Here is a 26,687-nt window from a genome sequence, read left to right on the forward strand (position 1 = left end):
TTTAAAATGTGCGATCCCTTCAAGGTTTTAAAATGTGCGAGGCTAACGACTATATTTAATGGATCAAAATGAACAATATCAGCTGGTGGTAGGCTTGGGCTGTTACAAATAGTATCATAGTCAAACGTCCAACAAGGACGCTCGAAAATGGGTGATGAATAGATATCATTTTTATTAAATCAGAAGAAGTTATATAAGTGAAAGAAAACAACTTAGATAAATAAAAATTAGCCGTGAAAATATTGAGTCTCATTTCTATGTATTTTCTATGTATAAGAGTTAGCAAAAATAAACGTAGGCACAAGAGAGCCTTTATCCCAAGATTGGTTGACTAGTTATCTTGTTTTGAAGCGAACTCAAAAGATCAATCAAATCGAGTCGGACGTATTTTAAAACCGTAAGGCTGACGGTGATACGCAACGTGCGGTGGGCTATGTTACAAGTGGAGTCGTGTTTATTATCAAATAGAAGTATATTTCAAGTATCTAGATTAGTAGGAATAGGCCCCAAATATATTTCTAGTGTCTACATTAGAAATTGTTGTAAAAACATAGTATAAAACTAAGTTCATGAATACAATTGAGGGTGCCTTGACTAAAGATAGATGAACATGAAGAGAGATTTAAAACAATAAAGCATTTAAAGTAGCTGTTCCACACCATAAATTTATTAGTACTCTGATATATCACAAACATATATAAGTGTATAAATATGACATTTCCTTGAGATTGTTCTCTCAATAACTTCCAAAATATCATTACAAATTTCAACAAACAAACCCTAAAAGAAACAAACTTAACATTCAAAACAAACTTTGTTACAGATTTATATTCTACTTTACTACTGGTTTTCAGATACAACAATTCCACCAACTTATACATATTTATGTATCCTCAAATATAGAACATGTGTTTTTAACTACTGATTGTCTACTCCCATGCTAGATTTATCTCTCCAACTATCCACCACGGGAAGTTTCGACCACGAGAAAGACTCGTCCCTCCCGATCACCTTCCGACGTAACATCAGCGACACGCTTACGATCAAGCACAAAATCACTACATATGGAACTAAATTAACGGTGTATCCTCGACATCCCTTCAAAACCATCTCTGCAGATAGGCTACCATCAAAGCTACCCAAAGAGTTGTTCAATTTCATGATCTCAATTCCATTTAGTAGACCATCTACAGCATATGGGACACTCTGATTAGAGCTTCCAATACCAATTCTAAGAACTCCTTCTTGACCAGCATTAACCATGAAATCAACATAGAATGGAGAAGAAAGTTCCCAATTAGTAGCACTCGAGAGATCGAAATTCTCATACGCCATGTACCCGTTAACATAGATATTGAAAAACAGAAAACCAATTGATATACTTGCAATATCACAAAAATGCAAGCGAACAATGTAATTGTATCCATCAATTACAGGGAATGTCCATGTCATGTTCATATTTGGAACCGAAGAATTTGTACTTTGGATCACTCTGGCGGAGTTGTAAACATTGTCAGGACCAACTTCACGACTAGCGCCACCTGCTTGATACTTCATTCTTCCAGTAGAATACACTTTCTTTGATCCCCAAATGGATTCAAAGTGTTCATCATCAGGAAGCCAAGTCCTCCAGAAAGAATCATTAAACGGGGTCACTTTAGGGCCCCCAACATTGACCCTGTACAAAACTTCAAGCCCTTGCTTGGACAAACCATCAACAACTCCACTATGTTCATAACTCAAGTATTTTGCAGTATCAGCAACAAGATCCTTAGGCGCAGAAATAACTTCAATCGCATTAACAAAAGCCAAATTGGATTTCTTAACAGGGACAAAGGTAATTTCAAGGGTTTCAGTTCCAATCCAGATAAGGAACTCCTTAATTCTAGGGTTTACAGCAGAGACCCCACTAAAATTACTCAAAATCACATACCCATTAACCAGAACGTGGAATTGAGCACGAATCAAATCCAAATTTGAGGAACTAAAAGTTTGAAAATGGAGACGTACCATATGCGTCCCTTTATCTCTGATCTGAAACTCGTACTTGGACGGTGCCTCGAAAACGCGAGCCGAGCTGTAAATCGGGGGCAAACCCTCGAAGGGGTGTTCATTTCTGAGGGAGAAAGAGTGAGGAGCGGTGAGAAAAGGAGAGTTTGAAGGGGATGAATCGGAGAGGAAGATGCGATGATCGACGGTGGACTTTAGGGTTGACCCACAGTCGACGAGGTAATGATCGACCGGAGAGAAATGAGAATAGGAAAGAATTGGAACGGCGGAGGAAGAAAGTAACAGGGTAAAGAGAATTAGCTTAAGAAACTCCATTGGAAGAGAATTCAGAAGAAACTGAAGAAGAAGAAGAAGATGGATGGAGGATTCGTGATCAAGAAAACCGCGTTTGATAGGGTCCAAATGGAACCATCACACCTCATGATACAGCTAAGATTTGAAGACGAATTCCACTTAGTTCCATTCTTTACAATATTTTCAAATTATAAATAATTACTCCCTATTACACGTTTTTGTCAATAATCGTTAAAATGTTAAATGAAAGGACCCGATTCGCCTTAAAAAATATCATTTTTAGTGTCACAATCGCGCAACGTAATTGTGCGCCACTTAATCTCACCCTCGAGAATCAACCCACTAGAACTTGGGTCGTTTAGTCTCATTTCTCATAAAAATTTTAGAAAACGGTAATAAAAGAAATGTTAGAAAGCGTTTGGAAATCGTTGATAGCGTATAACCTAGGTAGGAAGAATTAACAGCTAGACACATCTCCTATAGTATATTTGGTATTTTAGCTTTGACACGAGTAGACAACAATAAATCAATAAAACGAGCATAAACTATAACTAAAACTCGTAAACACAATTGAAACTTTCTAAACTTATTTCTAAGTTAAGAAACCGAGTTCATAACTTAGTTCACAAAGTGGCAAACAAGAAGATAGTTTCATTAATCTCTTTTACACCCCAAACCAATGCAACACAGAAGAAGAAAACTGGGAAAAGAATGAACAGCTAAGATTGTCCAATATTTTCTTCAACAAATTGGTATGATCTTCATCAAGCGGGATCCGGGTTGAACTTCACGGATTCTCTCCATACAAGTTCCTTGATGTTTTCTTCGGTAAACGACGGTTGCTCGAAGTCAAAACTGAAAAGCCTCGGACATACAGGCTCCTCATTGATATCATGAAGAGGTGCCAAGTATGGATGCCTCAACGCCTCATCAACTGCAAAGCATCGAGGTTCGATATGACCATCCACACGAAGAAAAGGAAACGAAAATCTATATGTAGTTTTGTTGTGACTATTATTAGTTCTTGTTAGGATCGCACAACAATGCACACTCTCGATCCTTATGAACACAAAAAAACAGGAGAGAGAAAATGCAAGGAGAAATAATGACTAAAGATTTTGTATTGATTACTTCCGATATACACAGTAAGAGAGGGTATGTACAGTAACAGAGAAGACAGAAACTACATTTTCAAAACTCTGGCTAAGGGTTATATATATGGTTCAGTTTACTATGCATAACTTTACCAGATATAACCATCTACTATAGATATAGCTTTTTGCTGTGTAGATTGCTATATGATAATTTATTTTATATATCATTTACCATATATAGTTTTACTATGTATAACAGTTGACTAAGATATAAATAAGCAGAAAGCTCCCTAATCTAACAATTCTGTCATCTAAATGTATATATCCTAAACAAGTATGAGACGTGAAAAACTTTATCATGCTAATAGAAAAGAGATCAGAATCTTCGAAAATAGTATGAACAAAGGTCTACTTAGTACATCGACAGAGCTAGAAGAGTTGGTTAGTTTTATTCGTCACCGAGTCAAATTGTACCTGTAATGCGTTTAGTAGGATCAAAGACGAGCATCTTCTCCAGCAAGTCGATAGCAGCAGGAGACATCGTAGGAAATTTAGTGGAGAACGGTTGCCTCGGGAAGTGAGGAATATTTTTAAAATATTTTCGTGGATTGTCACTTCGTAAGAACCCGAGGCTCGAGTCGTCAGGTGACCCAATGAGCTTCACAAACCAAAAGGAAAACAGTGTTAAGATTAGAATCGAAATCAACACCATGGTGATTGAACAATCATAAAGAACAGAGAGATACTCATTTGAAAAAGTAAAACTGAAAGGTGACTAATCAGGACTATCAATTCAAGTCAATGTAGAAGATTCAACTTAGCAACTAGGTTGCAATTGCTTCCAAATCATGACTATTTCTTTAAGTCCACGGCCCAAGCCCACCGCTAGCAGATATTGTCTTCTTTCGGCTTTCCCTTTCGAGCTTCCCCTCAAGGTTTTTAAAACGCGTCTACTAGGGAGAGGTTTCCACACCCTTGTAAAGAATGTTTTGTTCCCCTCTTCAACCGATGTGGGATCTCATAATCTACTCCCCTCCAGGGCCCAACGTCCTCGCTGGCACACCGCCTAGTGTCCACCCCCCTTTGAGATTCAGCCTACTCGCTGTCACATCGCTAGGTGTCTGCCTTTGATGCCATTTGTTACGGTCCAAGCCTACCACTAGCAGATATTATCCTCTTTCGAGCTTTTCCTCAAGGTTTTTACAATGAGTCTACTAGAGAGAGGTTTCCACACCCTTATAAAGAATGTTTCGTTCTCCTCTCCAACTATGTGAGATCTCACACATTTAGTACCCATTGTTCGGTGAAGAGCAAAAACTAGGAAGCTAAGGCAGATTATGGTAACTAGCAAGTGTACCTCAGTAATAAGTTTTAGCTGATGGACATAATCTTTTCCAGGAAACAGTGGTTTTCTGTGCATAATTTCACCAAGTATACAGCCAACAGACCAAATATCTATTGCTCCAGTGTATTCCGAACAATTAAGAAGCAATTCCGGTGCACGGTACCACCGAGTAACAACGTACTCAGTCATAAAATCAGTCTCAGAAGTTGTCCTTGCAAGCCCAAAGTCCCCAAGTTTTAGGTCACAGTTTGCATTGAGGAACAAATTGCTTGGTTTCAGATCACGATGTAGAACATTAGCGGAATGTACGTATTTTAGGCCTCGTAACAACTGGTACAGAAAGAACTGCACATAAAAATTTTTAAGTATTAATAACATAAAATCTAATCTAGTGTTTCTTCTTAGTCAAGAACACTATCATGTCCGACCTATGTAATTCAAACGTTTTCTTAGGAAAGATGAAAACCATGGTAAACGTTTTCATAAACTAAATGATTATTAAACGGGATCTAAGTCGTTGAAATTCATAAATACTCCAATGCCTAGAAACGTTCATGGTATTGTAACTCCGAAGAGAGAAGAGGTGCGAACCCGACAATGGTCATCAGTCAACGATTGGTTGGACCGTATTATCTGATTTAGATCAGTATCCATCAGTTCATAAACAAGGTACACATCATTGAAATTCTCCTTCTGAGGAGGTCTTATAATATCTTTAAGAGCAATGATCTGCAGTTGAGAAAGAAAAAGAAAACAAGTCAGCCCACATGGTCACACAGTTGCAGCATAGATATGAACTAAAAAGTGATAAGATGATGGTTGTGAGATCCCACGTCGGTTGGGGAGGAGAATGGAACACCCTTTATAAGGGTGTGGAAAACTCTCCCTAGTAGACGCGTTTTAAAAACCTTGAGGGGAAGCCCGAAAGGGAAAGCCTAAAGAGGACAATATTTGCTAACGGTGGACTTAGGCCGTTACAAATGTATCAGAGCTAGACATCGGGCATTGTGTCAACGAGAAGGCTGAACCCCAAAGGGAGGTGGACATGAGGCGGTGTGTCAACAAGGACGCTAGACCACGAAGGGGGTGGATTTGGGGGGTCCCACATCGATTTAAGAAGGGAACGAGTGCCAGCGAGAACGAAACACCCTTTATAAGGGTGTGGAAACTTCTTCCTAGTAGACGCGGTTTAAAAACCTTGAGGGGAAGCCCGAAGAAGACAATATCTCCTAGCGTGGACTTGGGCCATTACAATGGTATAAGGTAAAAGTCACTGAAAATGCTCGATGTATTCTATCAAGTGATCGTGATCGACTAATAAATTCTCTTAAAATCATAGCGTGAACATGAAAGATCCTTCTTCAATCCTTTGTTATATCTCTTTGAATAATGAATTTAAGATCAAGAAAATAACAAAACTCATAGATACTAAGAACTTACATTTTCATGATCCATGTGACGAAGAAGCTTGATTTCCCGCAAGGTTCTTTTAGCATCAATCCTATTGTCAAATGCATTGCCAACCTTCTTAATAGCAACCTCCTCATTTGTTTCTGAATTAGTAGCAGCACTGAAGGGTACAAACAAGTAATGTCTTGCTTTAATTGTTCATATTACTTTTGTACAAAAACAATATGAACAAAGAAAAAAAGCTATGTCACAAGAATTTAAAGAAGAACCTCAAATCTTGCCTCAAAAAACTAATCCAAAAATGATCAGAACCCTATAAAATTCATGTTCTATAGGAATTCCAATGCTTGTATGCAGCAAGAATCTAGCAAGTTCCAAATGACATTCTCTATCATAGATAAATTTACCATAACTCGTAATTGAATAGAAAGAAGACCCCGAACGATGGGTTTAACTTCCTATATGAAAACTTTCATTACCATTATACTCTCAGGAATCATGGATCTCCACAATGGTATGATATTGTCCACTTTGAGCATAAACTCTCATGGCTTTGCTTTAAGCTTCCCTAGAAGGCCTCATACAAATGGAGATGTATTCCTTACTTATAAACCTATGATCACTCCCTAAATTAACCAATGTGGGACTCCCTCCCAACAATCCTCAACAATCCTCCCCTCGAACAAAGTACACTATAGAGCCTCCCTTGAGGCCTATGAAGCCCTCGAACAACCTCCCCTTAATCGAGGCTCGACTCCTTCTCTAGAGTCCTCGAACAAAGTACACCTTTTGTTCGACACTTGAGCCAACACAATGAAAAATGGAGCCTCCCTTGAGGCCTATGAAGCCCTCGAACAGCCTCCCCTTAATCGAGGCTCGACTCCTTCTCTAGAGTCTTCGAATAAAGTACACCTTTTGTTCGACACTTGAGTCAACACAATGAAAAATGGAGCAAATGTAGCCTATCACATCTCCCTTCCAAAAGAATCTAAATCACTACCCAACACAATGAAATCGAAAAACTAAGTAATCGGAAGTAAATCATAACTCAGAACAGTCTCAGAATGAGTGCATCCTAGTAAGATCGAGAACACATAAGCCCATAAGAACTAAGGAAATCAACACAAAGTTTATACATCTAAATCAAGAATTCTTGTTAAAGTTAGACTCAAAGTAGCACAAGTCAAACCCATAATTTGAATGAAGAACAAATAAGAACAAGCAAAAGGAATCAAGTAGAGAAGCTTCATACCAGACAATACCATAAGCTCCTCTACCAACTGGCTTTATGGGTGGAATATACTTCCTAGAAACTTCAAAGAGATTCCCATACAAATTGTATTGAATGTATCGACCGCCATGGGTGGGCACTCCCCTGATGTTCTGATCAAAAGAACCGGACTCCATTGACACTCCGGAGGTCCAAAGGAGGAAGTGATGATATCAAAATTGACAAGAAACCCAAATCGAAAATTCGAAAACGAAGATTACCCACTTGAGATTGAGGCTAAAACTGAATTGGGATTTTGAGAGATGGACGAATTTGAAGATGGGTGTGTTGGAATCTGCAGCGAAAGCGAGCTGAGCAGTTCCCAGAATGATCTGTGGGCAGAGGAGAATTAGGAGAAGTTGAGAGGAAAACGCACTTCCATTAGGACGACTTCGAGAAGACTGGGCGGCCCGCGTGCGTATGCTCTTCCTAGTTCACATTTTCATGGACGACTGATCAACTTTTATTTTTTATTAATTTGAAAAAAAAGTTGATTCTTTTGTTTCATTATGACTCTAATCAAAAGTTTGTTTGACCTTACATTTCTTCTCTATAAATAATCTTTTATACCTTAAAAAGTTTTCTATAAATAATTCTCAGTTAATATAAATTTCTCATATCTTGATCTTATTTTAACTTGAGGAGATCATGAAAATTAACCTAGCATAACAGAAGTCATAGTATCACATAACATAATACATGTCACAATAGTCATAAAATACGGCACATGGAAGGATCATAGAGTATCTGTCATTCATACTTCATTTAGTTCATCCATCATGCCAATACTAGAGCCTATTATCTAATTGACCTAGGTCGGAGTTATTAACTATCCTTGGAACTAGCGTGAACAAGCTCTTTAACTTCAATTTATCCTATGCAAACCCACGACAAGAATCAGGCCAAAACATACTATTAATTTATCTAACAATGGGCATATTGACCTCAAACACTTCTAAAAACGTTAGAAACAGCTCCCTGACCGTCCAAGATAATTGGAAAGAGGCTAGAGATATCAAGTGAAGCTGCCTAAACTGTGAAAAATGGTTACGACCAATTTTTGACCCATGATTTTCTTTTACCTTCTTTGTCAAACTTAATTTCTTAAAACATATAAATAATTTTTTTATTTAATTTTTAATTTAAAAATATGATTTTCACACTTATCTTCTAAACTAAAATATAAATTCCTCAAACAATACAATTAATGAAAAAAAGAATTCACCAATAAAATGGAAAACTTGCATAGACTTCAAAACTTTCTTTATTTTTATTTTGTATTATTTACTTTTCATTTCGCTATTTATTTTTTTATTTTATTTTTTCTTAATAAATGTTATTTTAGGTATCAATCAGTTTATAAAGGCTTGAAAAATGATAATAAATTGAAATACTGTATTTTATGTTAGAAGAACTGAAATAAATATATTATATTAAATTTTTTTAAATATAATATGTATAATTAATTTTTGAGTTCCATTATCCATACTACTCATTTATAATTATATTAAAATTATTTATAATTATATTAAAATAATTTAGTTGAGAATAATTATTAATATTGACGGCTATTTATTCTCCTAACTTATTTTATTTTGTTTTGAATAAATTTTATTAATTAATTGATATTAGTTTACAAAATTATTATATTTTAATTATTTAATTATAATAAATCAATAATAATTTAATTAAATAGATATTTAATTATTTTGATAAAAAAAATTATTATTTATTTACACCCTAATTAATTATCTAAAAATAAGTGGGTAATAAAATTGTTGAAACTATTTTATTTATCTAAAATCTTGATAACATTTTCATATAACATTGAATATATTAAGATAACTTTTAGGTCTCGTACTTTTAAATATAATATTTTTTTAGTATTACAAACAAAATTTTCAGTTAAACAACGTCTAAGACCAAAAAGATTTTAGGACTCGACCCACGAGACCAAAATTTTTAGATGACTAATACTTAACCGAAAGTTCTATGTCACGATGTGCTAGTATTTTTCGTGCATGTACTTCTTTATTTTGCTCTTGTTATCTTGTTGCCATGATTATGTTATGCCTCATGAGATACTATAACACATTAGTTATTACGAGCATGTATGAAGTATTTATGAACATGTAAGAAATACTATGTGCTACATTATATTGTCCCATGATTTTAAATGTTGAACATCATGCATGTTGTATGTTATGAGCATAGATTACTTTTCTAGTATATTACATACGAGTGCATATACCATGATATATTATACGCGATCCTTTTTTTTTTTTTTTTGGTTAGTTTTCAACAACATAAGCGTGTGCTAGTCTATAGGTTAGGTCTAGGAGATACATATACAAACTAGTTTAATGAGCTTATGCATGCATATATGAATTATCGTGTGGAATAGTATCATGCATCTAACCCTATTTGAAAAAATAAAATAAAGTTCAAGGAACAATTAAGTACGATCATGAAAAGTAGATCTCGCCAATGAACCATATCTTCTAACCTCAACAATAGGTCATTGAGTATTTTGAAATACTCATTCCACGTTTATTATTTTCCAGGTAAAGACGAGTCTCTTATATAGATGACGACGCCAACTGAGATAAAGCCACCCGTTGAAAAGCGTTCGTTGCATACAAACTTCTGCTGACATGGCCTTAACTGCTGCTATGGACTTGAACAAGGACGCTGATATGAGTTTCAAGAGTTTTGTACTCGACGGCCACCACATTCACAGTCGGCAAAGGGAGAAGAGTTGGCATCCACGTCAACGGGTAGGCAGACATCGTCTTCAACATGGACGATGTCGTCCGTATAAGGGCATGCAAACTCTTCAATCAATTTGTATTATTATTATTATTATTATTATTATTATTATTGTTATTATTTAACAACATTATTAACTCATTTATGAACCTGATATATGTTTGAATTTTGTATTATCATTATTTTACTATATTATGCCATTTATAATATATATTGTTATACATATTCTAATTTAACAAAAGCAAAATAATTTTATATCATGCAATAATAACTTCATCAAAGTCCCATTTAACATTTAAATAAATTTAAAATCATGAAATTAAGACGAACCTCAAATTCTTGACATCCCAAGGAAACATTCCATATAAAGAGATGAAAATCTCTCCTGACATCGAGCCAAAGGGTGGGCTAGGACTGTTAGGATTATCATTTTAAAGGTCGGAACTAAAGAACGAAATTCAATTCTAAAAAATAAAGAACCATTTGCTCAAACATAGAAACCCCATATGTATTACATATTACCATTTCAAAGTTCGGTCTTACACACGTTAATAAGAAATACAACCCAAAAGCCTTAAGCATATAACCAAAGACTATAACACTATTACACTACACTACACTACACTACACTACGGTTAGTTAATTAGTATACTTTAGTTGAAACACAAGAGAGACAAACCTAGCCCTGTACAGAGGTTCTCAAGTTCAGCTCCATATGGTTTCTGAATCCCTCAGGCTAGATAGCAGAGCATCACGTCCTGCCAAAACGATCTGGAAAAAGCTGTCCACTTCATTAGTAAGCAAATGAAGATCTTCTGAAAGTTTCTCGGCCTTTCCTTGCAACTCCGATACAGCGTTTTCCAGCGGTTTAGCTTCTTCAACTTCTGGATTCTCCGGGATTATTTTATGAAGATTGGCCACACATTGGTCGATAGCTTCAAGCTCCTTCAGGGGGGTAAACTTTCCATGTGAGTATGTACTTCTAATTTCATTATTTACATCATTTTGCAAGGAGGAGAAAGTTTGTCCCCATGAATATGTATCAGCAATTTTCAGATCAAACAGTTTTGGGGAACCTAGGAAGGCTGAGGCAAAGACACTGCACATAAAAACTGTCTGTACCTTCACCCCGTATAAAGCGAGCATCAGAACCTTACCTTTGGCTGAGTTCTTTACTTTTGGAAGATCAAGTGATTCTCCAAGGCTGTCTAGGATTGTACAACAATTCTTAATTCTAGAATTTGAGGAGCTGATGTTCAGTCTCCATTGACCTAAGGAAGCACGGGCTCGAGTGAGTCGCTTTAACTCGGCAGAATCCAAATTATGGGTGACACATCGAAGCATGAGGTTGCTTTGGTTCAAGTGTGAAAGCTCTGAGCTAATAGCATTACAGATGTCAAGCAATTTCACACTGATGTCCAAATAGACATCGATCCACTTTTCATTCCAGTCCGGCACTGGGAGATCTAACTCCTTGATAAGAGTTTTAATATCACTGTGAGTTTCACAAAGCAACTCCATTGCTAATTTCATCCATGAAAGGCTAAGAACGTCATCTTTACTTGAAGGATGGAGCTTTCTTAGTCTTTCAGCTAGGCTTCTCTCAAAAGCATTCAATATTGCAGCAAGTTTAGAAGGCAAATTCGAACCTTTTGGAGATATCATGCGGAATGGGTTACCAAAGGGGAAAAATTGTCTGGGGGGAGTCTGTGGGCGGCTCATTTTTGTGAACTATGAGCTCTTGATGCTATGTATTGACTGCCAAAATGTATTAAACCACATTAAAAGGTATAACTTAAGATTAAAAGAGGTAGAATATTTCAGCCGTATTTTACATCAGGAAATAAAAAATTAATGATCCGAATATTTAAAAGTTAGAATTACTTGTAAGCTCATTTTTTAGAGCATTGCATTTGAAACTTTCATCTACAATCAACAGCAGGAAAATCCCTATATCCAATTTCCTAGTAAATATAGGTAGAAGATGGAGAAATGATGTTTCTAGCCATAAACACCTCAACCTTCTTGCACGAATCAGTTATTATTTTCAGGATTTGCAGAGATTCAAAACAATTAAAGACAGGAAATATAACTGAATTTCTTCTCATCTCATCCTAATTCCCAACTAGGGAAGAAAATTGAATATCAGCTGTAAAAAATCATCAAAATCATTATATAGCTTAAGTTTCACATAACAAGATCAGAGTAAACAAACAGACTCTTCTTATCAACGAATATTTACAGAACAGATATCTCAAACATAGATCTATGGATCCAATTTCAAAACCATCATAAAAACAAAGACAGCAGAAAAAAACAAAACAAAACTAATTTCACTTTAGTTTGCCTTATGTAGTTCTGTTTTGCAGAGATCTAATCAACTAAAATCAAATTGAACTCATAGAGTACATCCTTTTAACGAAATCCCTAAACCAAGGATAGAAACTGAGTTGTTCAGATATTAAGTCTTCAGATCTCGTTTATAAATCTACTAATCTATCCTTTCAGTTGCAAATATAACATAAAGATCGTCAAAACCTCAAACATCCATTACACGCTCCTCTAAAAACCTCCAACAAACGAATCTCTTCCAGAATCACTAAAAAAGCAGATGGTAGCAAACTCAAATACAAAGCATGGAAATCTAAACCTAATATTACAAGAAACCAAACAGATATCCAAAAAAAAAATTACAAAAATTACAAAATAACGCAAGTATCAACAAGCTTACTTACATAGGAGCTAGATCTACGAAACTCCTACAGATAAAGAGCACCGGAACCCACACCAGACGACTCCAAAAGGAACGGGAAAGGAAGAAACGAAAATCCAAGAACTAGGAAATGGAAAAGAAAAAAAAAAAAAATCTAAAAAATCATCCTAAATGTATCGAATGAATCAAAAAACATCCGAGGGAAACGAAATATACCGTGTAGTTGAACGAAGATCGATCGAAATTTCTGTGAAGGATTTTTTTTTTTTTCTGCAGCGTTGAAATTTCAGTATGCGGAGGAAACTGGGAGGAGATGAGGTATTAGAAAAAGAGGAAGGGGAGACTTTGATAATATCACGGGCAGGTGAGTCAAGGGGAGTAGGTATAGCGACGTGGCCAGCTTTGATTGGGTTTGGGAGTGGGGGAGGCTGGTTTTTTATCGGTGATTATAGCGAGGGTATTTTGGGAAAGTTGAAACGTGGGGACTGTGACAATATAGGTGTGAAAAGAGACGGAAAATGCAAAGAAGAAAAAGAAAGACGACAACTTGAAGGTTTATTAGGGTTTCTTTCACAAATTGCCTTTGCCAAACTTGAAGGTCATTTTGGTCTTTTTGTTTTTCATTTTTCAATTTAATTAAATACTGATGATATTTTATATGGTAATTAATTCCTTTTTTAATTTCTAACCTATTTAATTAAAAAATAAAACAGTTGACATATGATATATTTTATTTGAACGTTACATTATTATATTTTTATTTTTTTATTAAAAAAAAAAAAAGTGTTAACGTCTTAGAAAAGAAAGATAGAAATAATTTTATGGAAATTCTAATATTATTTTTTATAAAATTAATTTGAAAATTAATAGGATTAAATCGAAATTAGCTAGAAAATGTAGGGACAAAATGGTAATTTGACGATATTTAAAATTATATGGTCATATTTAATGGGGAGGCAATGGGTGTGGCCACCTTTTGACGAAGTCCAATGGCCAAACTATTCCACAATTTTATTTGTGAACTTATCAACTTGAATTGTCTTTAATAGGTGGGCCGTATAAAAACGATGGGTCGGGTCGTTGTTTCGATTATATTTCTATGGTTTAAAATTATTTTATTTTAGTCCTTACGATTCATAATTGTCGGGAATGAATTATGATGCCGACCATTTTGTCAATCTTAAAATAAAGGTAAAATTACGACATGTTAATTGATCACGAGCTTAGAATTTGATATCAGTGATGAACAATTGAGTAGTCATGGAATAGCGAGTTGGGTTCACGTTTAGTTAATGTTGTAGGTATGTTATTTTAATATTGGTTCGTATAAGAGTGGTGTGCTAGGTTTTATTTATTTATTTATTTATTATTATTATTATTATTATATAAATATAAAAGAAAAAAAAAAAAATCTAAAATAAGGTTGGCTTAAATGTCGAACTATAAGCTATATAACGTTTTAGGCTGTCCCCACAGACCAACACGAATTCTTGTAACACATCATGTCCTAATTCACATGCTTCTTAGAAAGATTTTCGGGAGATAATCTAAAATATGTGTGGGGCAAATCAGTTGGATTTGGTACATACGCTTCATGCTTAAGACTTGGATCAAGTTTCAAGATTCGCCTTCGACACCTACGGCCTTGACATTATCCTACAATATGGTCACAGTTTCTTATTTCTCATTTCTAAGAGTGAAGTTTGTCCGAACAGACCAACACAAATTCTTGTAGCACATATTGTCCTTATTCACGTGCTTCTTAGAAAATTTTCAGGAGATATTCCAAAATAAGATTGTTCAAAACAAAACACGCTTAATTTTGAAATTTCTATGATTGAGCCACCGAAAAAGAAAATGCACTTTATTAGTATATGTAGTAACTTTTAATACTATTAAGCCTTTCTTAATCGTCATATTCTCTAGATCGATCTTATTCCACGTGCACCTACTTCTCTACATGAATTGGAGGTTAAATATGTGTCAAATCCAAGGTATCCTTAGACATGAATTGATTAGAACATCTTTTATAAGTGTGTGGAAACCTTCTCCTAGCAAACGCGTTTTAAAGCCTTGAGGAGAAGCAGAAAACGGAAAATCAAAAGAGGACAAAATCATATAGAAAGAGGATACAAGATATATGCCTATGATAAAATGAGAAATATGATATTTATGGTAAGCCGTAATGAAAAGTATGATATATAAGATAATATATAATTCATGACTAAATATCTTTAACACAATGTTTATGATTTATGCTTACATTTGTACTGTTTTTAACAACTCGACAACCCAACCTAACTCATAACAGTATCGTGTAAAAGAGTAAAGAAGATAGTGGACCAAAAATATTTCAACTCAACCCGTGTGAGGGATATGAAGGAGAGGAATCACCGCCACATGCATACATGTGGCTAAAATCCAATATTTAATGTTTACTGGCGCATGCCGTTGGATTGGTCTGGGTCTAATATGAAATGTTGAGTTAGTTTGAGAATGTTTGCTGAATTCACCCCACCTAAATGGTGTGAAAGTTATCTTATTTATAATCAAACAATTTAGAAGGATATGGAAATAGTAATAAATGAAAATAACAATAAATAGAAAGATACCTATGGAAATAAAGCAAATATTATATATTTGCCTTATAATAAAATATCAAATATAATATATACGGTAAACTATAATTTATTACTAAATATCCTTAACACCCCACCGCAAGCTGAGCGTCGGATTTGAACGAACGTGAAGCTTGGATCTGAAAAATTCAAAGTGGTTGAGAAACACTTTTCGTGAAGATGTCAACAACCTGGTTCAGAGGAGGCGTAGAGAAACACTTTCTTGGCCATCGAAAGGGATCGCCGCTCAGCGGCGATGCTGCCTTGGCTTCGACGAGAATATGTCTAACCCATGAAGAGAGATTGTCGCTTAGCGACGATGCTACCTTGGCTCTGGTGAGAATATGTCTAACCCCAAGACATAGAAGGGGAAACCTAGAGCAAGGGACAAAGATAATGTTGAAGCCGGAAGAGTCGCCACATTGGGCGAAGGAGCCAATTATGGCAAGAAGGGCAGCAAGAAGAGTCTCCACATTGGGTGAAGGAGCCAATTTTGGCGAGAAGGGTGGCGGCAACTTGGTTGGCGAAGAGGCCAGTGCGGCGCCCAATTCCAAAGGTAAATCTCTGCATAAGGTCGATGGGCTTATCAAGATTCTATATATTTTCGAAGAGAACGCTGATGAAGATTCTAAGATTAGGGTTTCTGTGAAGGATGAAGGATGAAGGGAAAATTGAGAAGAAAACGAAAAAGACTATGTTTGGAAAAGGTGAGGTTGTATGTACAGAGTATGACGAATGATGATTTGGAGGTCAAAAGGGTTGAGCCGAAGAGTAATCAATCGGTTCCGCCTGCGGCAGCCATGAAGACTGCCCTTGATGAGAAAGGATCGAGGTTGTTAAACCGAAAGGGTTTTGATACCATAACAATGTTTGCATAATCCACCACACCTAAATGGTGTGAAAATTATCTTATTTATAATCAAACAAATTAGAAGGATATGGAAATAGTAATAAATGAAAATAACAATAAATGGAAAGATACTATGGTAATAAGGCAAATATTAGATATTTGTCTTATAATAAAATATCAAATATAATATATATGGTAAACTATAATTTATTACTAAATACCCTTAACGGGTGCATGCCAGTTAATGTTTACGGGCGCATGTTGAGTTAGTTATTCCAATAGAGTTTACCATTCAACTCAACCAACATTTTATTTTAATTATTTAAACAAATCTTCCCTAACATCAAACATTTACAAATCATGGACCTAAGTTACCAACATTAAATATTTAAAATTATTTCATTTTAATTTTTTTTTAAAACACATTTAAATAATTCAAATTCAACATTTATTATATATATATATATATATATAATATGTTTTAAAATATAGAATCAAACTAAAACTTATTTGTACAAAATTAAAAAAAAAAAATTATTTCTAAGTGAAAATTTTCAAATTTTATAGGAAATAAACTCGATATGGAAGAAATTTAAATTTGTAGAAATGAATTTGATTTTATTAATGTGTTATAATCCTAATATTGATCATTTAATTCACAAGCAAGCTTTGACTTTTTTTTCAAATTAATTAATTATTTTATTTTTTTTTGGATCAATCTAGTTGTTGATATTGTGGAACGAAATTGAAGTTTTAGAATATTAATGTTTAAACATCCTCTAAATTTGATCTTAACAATAATAATAACATTCTTAATCCGATAGGTAACATATTTTAGAATGTTTGATACGTTGATAAATTTTACATTTGAAAATACAAACCTCTAATAAAATCTTAATCGTTGAATTTTATATCTAAAAGAATATGAAATTTAAAAGATACTGAACATTTGGAACACTCAATAGACTTTGAACATTCTGAAACTATAAAAGTCTATTTGAACATTTTGAACACTCAATAAACTTTAAAAGTCTATTAATTCGGTTGGAAGTAATTTGAATCCAAAAATTCAACATAATCTTATAAAATAAAAATATATATTATAAAAAAAAAAAAAAAAAAAAAAAAACCCATAATCTTAAAAATATATCAAAATTTATCACATTGACCCTTACATAAGTTATACAAGTTTACCTTTTATTTTAAATTTTGCAAATTTGCCCACTAGTACCAAAATAAAATAAAACTTCTAATAGAAAAATAATTAATATCAATAAAAAAAATCGAAATAAATTTTACCCAGAATTAAGTTTGATCCATATAATATTAATCAAAACTCACAACTCTATCTTAAAAAATAAGTTTAGTTTAGGGATAATTGACATATACTCTTTCGGATATATACTCTCCGTTAAGAAGAAAGAGTTTGAATTCTCCAAACACGTAGAAATAAAAAATGAAAAAAGAAAACTAAAAGAGAAAAAAACATCTAGTCTAATGTTCTTAGATATATTACCAAATTAAACTTTTGCTCCAAGGTATATAAACAAAACCAGAAATTGGCGTTAAGGGACTGTAGCAAATACCGAAAGCAAAACTGCTACCCACTTTGTCCACTCAAATTTGGCTCATATTCAGCAGATCATTTCAATGGCAGCTGGTAGAATATGGAACTTCCTTGGAAGAAATCCCAAGTGTTCCCCATCAGCTTGAACGTAAATGCTGCCACTGCTCGAAACTTCTTCCACTTCGATCGAACGAACACTGCTTGAAAAAAATGCAACGATAAACTGATGATACTCGAGATTTATTCAATCATGGACGAGTACATTGATGTCGGTCCAGAATTTCAAACCAAGTTCATTATATATAGTCAACAAAGATTTTAGCAATCATATATAGCTTTGGTTGAGGATGCATCAGAATGCCAGAAATTTTAGCAACATAAAACTTCTCCTAGAGCTTCAGTGCTAGGTGAACAAAACATCTCCAATAAGTTTGGATGAAAGTTTTTATAAAGCAAAACTTGACAGAAGTGAACACAACAAATTCTCCATACAATTGAAAATGGAAGATCTATGGAAGAAAATACAGATATATAATGCTTAAAGAGATGACAAACCTTCTTGATGATACGTTTTTCACTGTCAAATGTGTCCCATTGTATATTTTATGTAAATTAAGGATGAAATCGTACCACTTGAAATCCTGAAGTATTACTACCTGCAACAGAAATCGAAGGGCAAGCGATACATGAATCAATGAGACAATGAAGGAAACAGTGAAATCAAATAAACTCCGGAAATAAATTCTACCTCTAGATTCCCGTTGGAAGGATCGGCGTTCGGCACGATTTTCATTCCACCGCCGAAGTATTTAGCATTTCCAATACACAAGGAAGTTACTTGTGGATACAGCTCCCATTCACCGTTGTCAACCTGTAAGTTATAGCATACAACAGAAATGAAATCAAATCATGATGGTAACAATGCTCTCTAACATGCTCTACATTTTGAAACCACCTCAAGGCACCACTGTTATTGTACAAAAATACATGAGTTTCACATCGGTTGCGAAGAAAACAAAACACCCTTACACCCTTTATAAGGGTGTGGAAACCTCTCCCTAGCAGACGCATTTTAAAAACCTTGAGTGGAAGCTCAAAAGGGAAAACCCAAAAAGGATAATATCTACTCGCAGTGGGCCTGGGCCTGCTAACCTTAATCTTAAAGTCTTTGTTTTTATGTCCTATAAAGCCTTGCAAAGCACCAATAACATAGCATAAGTTTCCAAATCTCTTGTATCTTGCAGCATAAAACCCAGCCTTAGCGCTCCTGCAAAAAGTTCCACGCAATAATAATTAGTTGTCTGGTATCAGCTGAGTTAATCAGTTAGCATCAACAATACTGTTTCGATTAACCTTACAAATGAATGTCTGCAACATTTGCAAAGTAATGATACTCTCCATTTTCTTTATTGACAACCCCAATATCAATTCGGGACCTCAATCCTGCAGAGAATATGTTACATGAACAAAGAATGCTAATGCGATTTATTGGGTGGATAAATAGAGCCATTTTAAGTACTTAATCAACAAAAGGCAAAGAGATAAGAATGAAAAAAGTGAAACAAGGGTACCTTTAGCTATACGATCCACGGCTTCAATAGGATTGTTATTCCTAATTAAAAGAATGTTGACCCAGTTTGCTTAACCACATGGAGGAAGTGCTCTAATTTAAAGCAAGCTCTCACATTGTACAAAAACACAATGCAGTAAAACATACACTTACCAACCAAATGTTCTTGCAAAATCTGAACCAGTCCCCAAGGGTATAAGCTGCAAGGAGACAATAATTAAGTAGTCTGACAATTCAATATCATAAGTTCATGTAAATAATCTGAACCAGTCACAGACTGATAAACTAGCAGTTAAGGTAATCAAATAGACAGGTTAGATTGAAACTACGGAGCAGTCTCTTACACCGAGTGCGGTTGATTTATGAACTTCTCCATCATTATTAACAACAGGTTTTCCATCCCAAAAGAAGCCATTAACCACCTGCCAATCAGAAGCAGGTTAATCCCCTCACCCATCAAGACAAACGTATACAATGGATCCAAAATCCTAGAACCTTTTACTTCGCCTATAGAATTCTTGCTCATATCTAATGGAAAATCCATGAGGGCTGCTAGAATCAAAGCCAACTAAAAAGGCTATCGTTATTGCAAACAGATTATGATAACCGATCATTATTAAGTAGTAGGAGAAGAAGACCTCCTCAACAAGCAACACTCAAGGTTAGACATTGCCATTGAAATCTCAGGCTTCCAAAACTAAAGAATAGAACAAATAGTATCTTCAAAAGGCTGGTTGAGGCCCAAGAGAAACACAAGAAAATACTGGCCATAAACCAATCACATCATTCAACTTAGATGTGCAGGCAGTTTGGCTTGGCTTTCTGGTGGAACCGAAACCAAAAGCAGCAAAAGGAATAGGTAATTTAAGAACCGAGTTTGAGTCAGGCATTGAAAACCAAACTAACAGTAATAATTCTCATGAGATTACACAATTCATACCTCATGAAAAGTTCCGTCTCCTCCTACAGGTATGACAGCATCGGCACCTTCCCGAATTGCCTGAAGCTCATTAAGTCAACAGAAAGGTTGATAGTAACTAATTGAAGTCCTAGAAAGAAAGAATCCATACTAACCTCCCTCGTTATATCGATAGCATGGCAAGGACCCGAGGTCAAAGATTCACAGATCTGTCCACAGTGAAAAAAAAAAATCAACATATTGATTTAAATATGGCCCAAGTGACTAGTAGATAAGAAAGCAATAATAATACACGTAAATTGTAGGTTATTTAAAAAAGGTAGAGCAATGGAAAAGGTATAAATGGGATATAAAATTTTCAAGGATAATATAAGACTTCCTTTTTTTCTTTACGAGAAACATTCTGGCATTTCATTGATGAGATAAATATAAGAAAAGTGAGTGAAGCAAACCCAAGCCATTCGATGCTACCATTGGCCAATTGGCACTACATTACCATGAGACTTCCAATTGGCCAAAAGAGAAAATAGGCTGTAGCCATAAAAGAAAGAAAAAAATTTACACCAAGAGTGATCCTAGAGGGATATATTATCCACAAAGCTATCAAAAGGTCTTCCTTTGTCATTGAGGATTTGATCCATGTAGACCAGAGCTCCAAAATTGATTGGTTCTATTTTTTTTTTAATAAGAGATAATTTCACTAATGTTTGAAATTTACAAAAGGGATATGTTATCCATGATGCTTACAAAGATCTTCCGAATTTACAATGAAGGAGGTATAACTATAGGAAGAAAAAAGTGTGAAACAATTTACACCAATAAATGATGTGGTAAACAAATTCTCGAAGGGCCCATAAGTTTGTGTCTTCTTAATGAATACTCATTTATTTCTTTGTTTCCATAGATACCAAAGAAACTGATAATGAGATTTGTCCATCGTAGAGATTTTTCATTCTTGAAGGGGGTATGTTAAGACCATATTCAATAACTCTTTTGCCTTCCTAGGAAAAGTGAGGTGTCATCCAAAGATATTGAGGATCTTTATCCTTAAATTATAAGGATATGTACACTACATAAACAAGTAAATTTGCGATATGTTGTCTTTCTTGCATAAAGGGCACCAAAATAGAGTCACCTAGAGCATTCTTTATAGTTATTTCTTTTTAAGGTTTTCACTTGTGCTAATGGATTCATGCACCATTTCCCAAAGGAAAAACTTCATTTTATGATGATTTCCTTTCCATATTGTCTTTGCTAGTGTGAGGTTTATGACATCTACCTTTTCCCTCATATACATCATCAAAGATTTTGTGAAGACCCCGTCAGCACTAGAACGCCATTTCAATGAGTCTGCTTCTTGGGGCAGCACAATTGGGGCAAGATAAAGACTTAATTCAGCCAATTCCATAGTTTCGCTATCCTTTAGATTCCTACAGAGCTGCAGGTTCTAGAATTTGTTCATATCTTTGCATTTTTCTTTGAATGTGGTCATCTTGCAATGAAGAGACTATATAAAAGAGGATACTGCAAATAGCGTGGTGTTGTCAATCCAAGAATCAGTCCAAAAAGATGTATTTCCTCCATCACCCACCCTATGGCAAATGCATGTCCAAAAAGCGTGGTGTTGGACAACTTTCCTCAACCTCACTGAAAACTACCCCCATCGTCCACCAAAAAACCTAACCAACAACCAAATTCCAATCAACCTCATAATAGAAAGCAAGACCACAAACATTTTTCTAACCCATACAACCCTTGCTTATCATTAAAAAACCACTACAAATGTCAGAAAATATAAAGACAGAGGTAGAAACATACTTCTCGATCCTAAACAAAAAGGGCAAGACGATCAAAATTGAGCTCCCCAGTTCTATTCTAATCCATCCTCCATATGAAGGAGCCACTAGGTAGTTCAAGTGTTTTTTCATCTGACCATGGTTCTATTTTCAATAGATAGCTTCCCACGTTTTGCCAATCCTTTTTATTACAAAGTGAAGAGACCTGCTCCTTTGCTGTGGAATGGCGGTCATCTTGTCGTCCTAAAAGGATTTAAGATAGCAGAAATCGTTGAGCAGGGATGGAATGCTTCTTTTGTCATGAACAAATCGTTGTGGAAGTATTTCCATGTAATGATCATCATTGTATCACATAGGATAGGGAGGGGGAGGGGGGAACCTCTATGATGACTATTTTGCCTTCTTGTTGAGGATCCAAAGGTATATTTCTATATCTGCCTCTAGATTTCCTGCCTTTTGTGATGGTTTTTTAACGGTATGCAAGGGTTGTAAGGGTCAGAGAAAATGTTTATGGTCTTGCTTTCTATTATGATGCTCATTAGGTTTTGGATGTTGATCAGGGTTTTTGGGGAACAACGAAGGATAATCTTCAATGAGGTTGAGGAAAACTATCCATCCTTTTCGTTCTTCATCCACTAGAATAAAAAGTCTCTCAAGACCACCATTTCTATAGAGCAGAGAGATTTAAGCCATAGTGCCTTCTTGTCGGCGAGTTTCTCTGTCTAAATGGTTTAGCTATTGGAAAGAGTCATTTCAATGAATGAAAAAAACTGTATCGGGTGATCTCAGATAACTTTATTCTTGTTTCCCTATATCTTTCATCTAGCTCAATTGAATAGATCTTTCTATCAATGACAGTGTTGCATTTTAGAAGTATAGAAGTGATGCCATGGGACTTGGTCTGTGAGGGTGGGGGATGAGCTTTTGCAATCTTCCAATGACCACATTCTTTGAACTTTTGGTGTTGACACCTTAGCCCAAATTCCACTAACCAACTACTGGATACTCACTAACCAAAAATGTTGTTGGTAAACCTTCACACAATCTTCACACGATCTTCAATCTTCTATGGTTATCAGACTCACCCAATTTTCACATATTCAACATTTTTCAATTTTGTGTAAGGTTGTTGCAACAAGTTGTCATGCTTGGAAGGCCATTGGATGTCGTGGGTTGCAGTTGGATAAGGTTGCATTGCTGATTTCGTCAGATAATAAACAAAAACCAACTCTGTTCGCATGGCTCTCATGGTGGACAAGGTAGATTGTTGGGCATCTAGGGGTAAGCACAAAGGTGGAGAGGTTGGGGGATGCAACAACCATTAACATATATATGGCGCCAAAAAGGACTTCAGTCCTTTCTGCATAAGGATCAAACAAGTTCAAACTCGCAATTCTAAAAACTATGGGAATCTTATCTGAAGTCCTTGAAGTGGGTCACAGCAAAAGGTCATTAATTAGCCATGATGGAGCAGGTTCCCGTTGTTCTTGGGTGTTCCTCACTGCCACCGAGGAGGGAGTGCCGCACTTACATTGGAAAAGATCACTAAAGGGTGCAGGTTGCAGTACAGGTTTGCGTGTCATTTTTGTTCAAACACTGCAATTAACTCAGCCAAGGAAGATGACCGATGTCGCATGGGTTTGTCGCTGGAGTTGAAGAAGATTCTGCTCGAATTTCACATAGAGCTTTTAGAAGCAGCAAGCAAATTGATTGGTTCTACTTACAATCACATGGTTATTCAATCAAAATGGTGTTGTTGGATAACCTTTGTGTGAGTTGTATGTAAGGAAAGCAATACTCGATCAATACTAAGACTAGATCTCTCAGTCTAAGTCCAAGCAAGCACATGTTTGTGATCCCTTTAAAAAATTTAACAATATCCTTTTCTAAAATGATGTCAAGGCCCACTCTTCATGACGTTTGAAGGGAGAACAAATTCAATTACTCCAAGAACAGGCCAACAAATAGATAGATAGTATGGAAAACAACTCTTGAGTAACAGATATCCAAATTCCAAACATGTCGAACTAAACTTCTGTTCTCATAAAAACAGAAAAGTAGCTCTGAAAACAGCTCCCAAACATCCCCGAAGTCCATGAATCTAGTATTTCTTTCGCAGAACATTCTTTCTAATAAGCTCCTTATACATTCAACAAGCTAAATAGACTTCAATGGAGATTGTGAAGCTTCCTACAGAGACCAAGAGAAAAAGAAACTCACATTATAATGTTCACCAAGGCGAGTGCGTAGATATGGAACGAGCTTCTTCCATTCCTTCACCGTCTTGCCATTAGCACCTGCATTACTGCTATAACGTGAGCAAATCCACGACTAGAAATCACCCAACAGCACGATAACTTGAAAAGCATTAAATAAATTTGTAAAAAGAACAATCTCAAGAAAATTTACAATCAACTCAAGGGATTACAGTCTTTAATTCCACAAAATACAACAAACCCCACATCATAAAATCCCCATTCCTCAACAAATTTTATCTTTTCCAACAACGAAGATGAAAACGAAGGGACGAGAAACGAACCGCGAGGATTAACAACGAAAACCAGATCGCGACGACCGGAAGAGGAGAAAGAAGACGACCCACGATGAAAAATTGATCGGTCGGCGTTGAGATCGGGCGCGATGGGTTGCTCGGCCCTAGTGACAAAGGGTTTTGTCGCCATGGAAGGTCTGAATGCTAAATGATAGCAAAAGCATTCAACCATCTCCTTAATCGATGAATTTTTCTGCTCCGATTGATTAGGAAAGTGTATACAATATGAATTCAAGAGTAATAATAAGAAGACAAGATAGGAAATAGCATTGAGGAGATGACAAAGCTTCTCATCAACACCAACGCCATTGCTTAAGAAAAAGATTCTCGTGAGCTTACCTAAGATTTGGGGAAATAACCATTTTACGGCAATTCACGTCCATTTGATCGCATAAATCAGAATGTGATCGAAGGGGGCTCTTTGATTCAAAACAATTTTGAAGAAAAAACTCTGTTCATTTGGATAACGTCTGATTTTGGTTGGTTACGTTAATTGAAGAAAAAACCACTACAATTAAATTTTTAAATCTTCAAAAAATGCACTAACTCTGTTTAAATTATAATTTTTTTTTTGTTATCAAAAAACAATGAACGACAGCAACGATGGCAACAACCATGAATGGGATTCGACATTTGACGATCTCAGTATTCTTCTAGACATGGTTAGGTTATTGTACTGCTCGATTTAAAGAGGGAAAGAGAGAAGATTGTCCCTACGCACCGAACTCCAGCATTCTGAGTTTTTACTCCAGGTACTTCCTATAAAATTTTCTAAGAGATTACCCAATAAAATACACTTAATTTTAGAATTTGAGTCACTGAGTACGAAGCGACATCCATATACATAAATAAAAAAATTCAGAACCTACCTATAAATAAATAACATTCCTATAAAATTTTCTTAGAGACTATCCAATAAATAAATTTTTTTGCAAAGATGTAAATTAAAATACGAGACAACATCGCAACATTCCGTACCGATGAGGCTTAAGTCGCACACCCAAAGGCACCTAATTCCAACCAACCGAAAATGTTCTAGCACCACACTGCCTTCAAAACATAGGGCTGGCCCAAGGCTGGCAGGCATCACCACAACGTCACACACTCAACGAGGTTCATGCCGCACGTCCGAAGGCACCCAGCTCCACCCCACCTTGCACGTTCCATCATCGTACGAGCCATCAACCATCTTCAAGCCAACCTAAATTAGAAGGAAACACCGCAACATTTCATACTCAACAAAGCTCATGTCGCACGCCTCGAAAAGAAGATGAGGGTACAAAAGAGGAACAGAAATCAATGTGAGAAAGCACAGAAAGATATTTGATTGTTCATTGGAAGTGTGAGATTTAAAAAGGGAATCAATGCATCATTGACTATGCCCAACGTAATGGCTCAGCTTTACGCAATATCTACACCAACATACCTTACCTCATCTGAGTGATAAATATCATTCGTGTGATGAAATCAAAACCTAAAAATTTGACAGAGTAAATGAAATACACGAAGAGTTCAACATGACTATCGATTAAATTTACGTAAGTTTCGATTATACATTAACAATCAGAAAACATTCAACGACACACAAATCTTTCGGTTTTCTTTTCTTCCTTTAGGTCTTTTCATTTCAAGCCTTTGAAAGGATAGCGCATAGCGGTAGCTAGGTCGGTTTACACATAAAGTCCCCACCAAAAATTGTTATCCTTAAAAGGGTTAAGTTGGGTGATGTGTATCAATCAACTTCAGACAAAATCTCGCGAAGTATAGATCAAGACATTACAAGATTTTGGAATTGAGATGAATTTTGGGAGAGACCCAAAAAAAAAAAAAATATATGATTTGGGTATCATATTTTGTTCAATTCATACCCTAATTTTCACACACAACTATTCTACTTCGTGCGTAAATCAG

General features: G+C 35.5%; 3 protein-coding genes and 1 pseudogene across 8 annotated transcripts; all 4 read right to left on the reverse strand.

Annotated features, from left to right (window-relative positions):
• Positions 1–683: 683 nt before the first annotated feature.
• On the reverse strand, positions 684–2,426 carry LOC111778843 (receptor-like kinase). Its single transcript, XM_023658824.2, has one exon. The coding sequence runs from the start codon at positions 2,323–2,325 to the stop codon at positions 919–921; it is 1,407 nt and encodes a 468-aa protein (XP_023514592.2). The 5' UTR covers positions 2,326–2,426; the 3' UTR covers positions 684–918.
• Positions 2,427–2,856: 430 nt separating this feature from the next.
• Positions 2,857–7,872, reverse strand: LOC111779354 (mitogen-activated protein kinase homolog MMK2). 2 transcript variants are annotated; one of them, XM_023659505.2, is made up of 6 exons: positions 7,406–7,869; positions 6,184–6,313; positions 5,335–5,472; positions 4,756–5,088; positions 3,873–4,056; positions 2,857–3,238 (listed from the first exon to the last, which is right to left on the reverse strand). In XM_023659505.2, the coding sequence occupies exons 1-6, from the start codon at positions 7,558–7,560 to the stop codon at positions 3,069–3,071; spliced, it is 1,110 nt and encodes a 369-aa protein (XP_023515273.1). In that variant the 5' UTR covers positions 7,561–7,869; the 3' UTR covers positions 2,857–3,068. The 2 variants fall into 2 exon arrangements, with proteins under 2 accessions (XP_023515273.1, XP_086975145.1); XM_087119019.1 differs by having other exon boundaries at positions 3,085–3,294; positions 7,406–7,872.
• Positions 7,873–10,674: 2,802 nt separating this feature from the next.
• On the reverse strand, positions 10,675–13,275 carry LOC111778658 (protein BPS1, chloroplastic pseudogene; annotated as a pseudogene). Of its 2 annotated transcripts, XR_015413131.1 has the most exons (3): positions 13,122–13,236; positions 12,928–13,028; positions 10,675–11,950 (listed from the first exon to the last, which is right to left on the reverse strand). The product of XR_015413131.1 is annotated as a protein BPS1, chloroplastic pseudogene, transcript variant X2 (transcript). The 2 variants fall into 2 exon arrangements; XR_015413130.1 differs by lacking the exon at positions 12,928–13,028 and having other exon boundaries at positions 13,122–13,275.
• A 4,424-nt stretch (positions 13,276–17,699) lies between these two features.
• On the reverse strand, positions 17,700–25,255 carry LCBK2 (Diacylglycerol kinase family protein). Of its 3 annotated transcripts, XM_023658721.2 has the most exons (13): positions 25,116–25,255; positions 24,765–24,969; positions 24,446–24,522; positions 20,585–20,638; positions 20,451–20,510; positions 19,855–19,932; positions 19,664–19,710; positions 19,512–19,552; positions 19,299–19,383; positions 19,093–19,207; positions 18,689–18,811; positions 18,496–18,596; positions 17,700–18,137 (listed from the first exon to the last, which is right to left on the reverse strand). In XM_023658721.2, exons 2-13 carry the CDS (start codon positions 24,946–24,948, stop codon positions 18,008–18,010), a joined length of 1,095 nt encoding a protein of 364 aa, XP_023514489.1. In that variant the 5' UTR covers positions 24,949–24,969; positions 25,116–25,255; the 3' UTR covers positions 17,700–18,007. The 3 variants fall into 3 exon arrangements, with proteins under 3 accessions (XP_023514489.1, XP_086975339.1, XP_086975340.1); XM_087119213.1 differs by lacking the exon at positions 25,116–25,255 and having other exon boundaries at positions 24,765–25,109; XM_087119214.1 differs by lacking the exons at positions 19,855–19,932; positions 25,116–25,255 and having other exon boundaries at positions 24,765–25,109.
• Between the last annotated feature and the right edge of the window lie 1,432 nt (positions 25,256–26,687).

The sequence above is a fragment of the Cucurbita pepo genome, chromosome 17, assembly GCF_057944985.1.
Source record: "Cucurbita pepo subsp. pepo isolate OVF chromosome 17, ASM5794498v1, whole genome shotgun sequence".
NCBI lineage: Eukaryota > Viridiplantae > Streptophyta > Magnoliopsida > Cucurbitales > Cucurbitaceae > Cucurbita > Cucurbita pepo.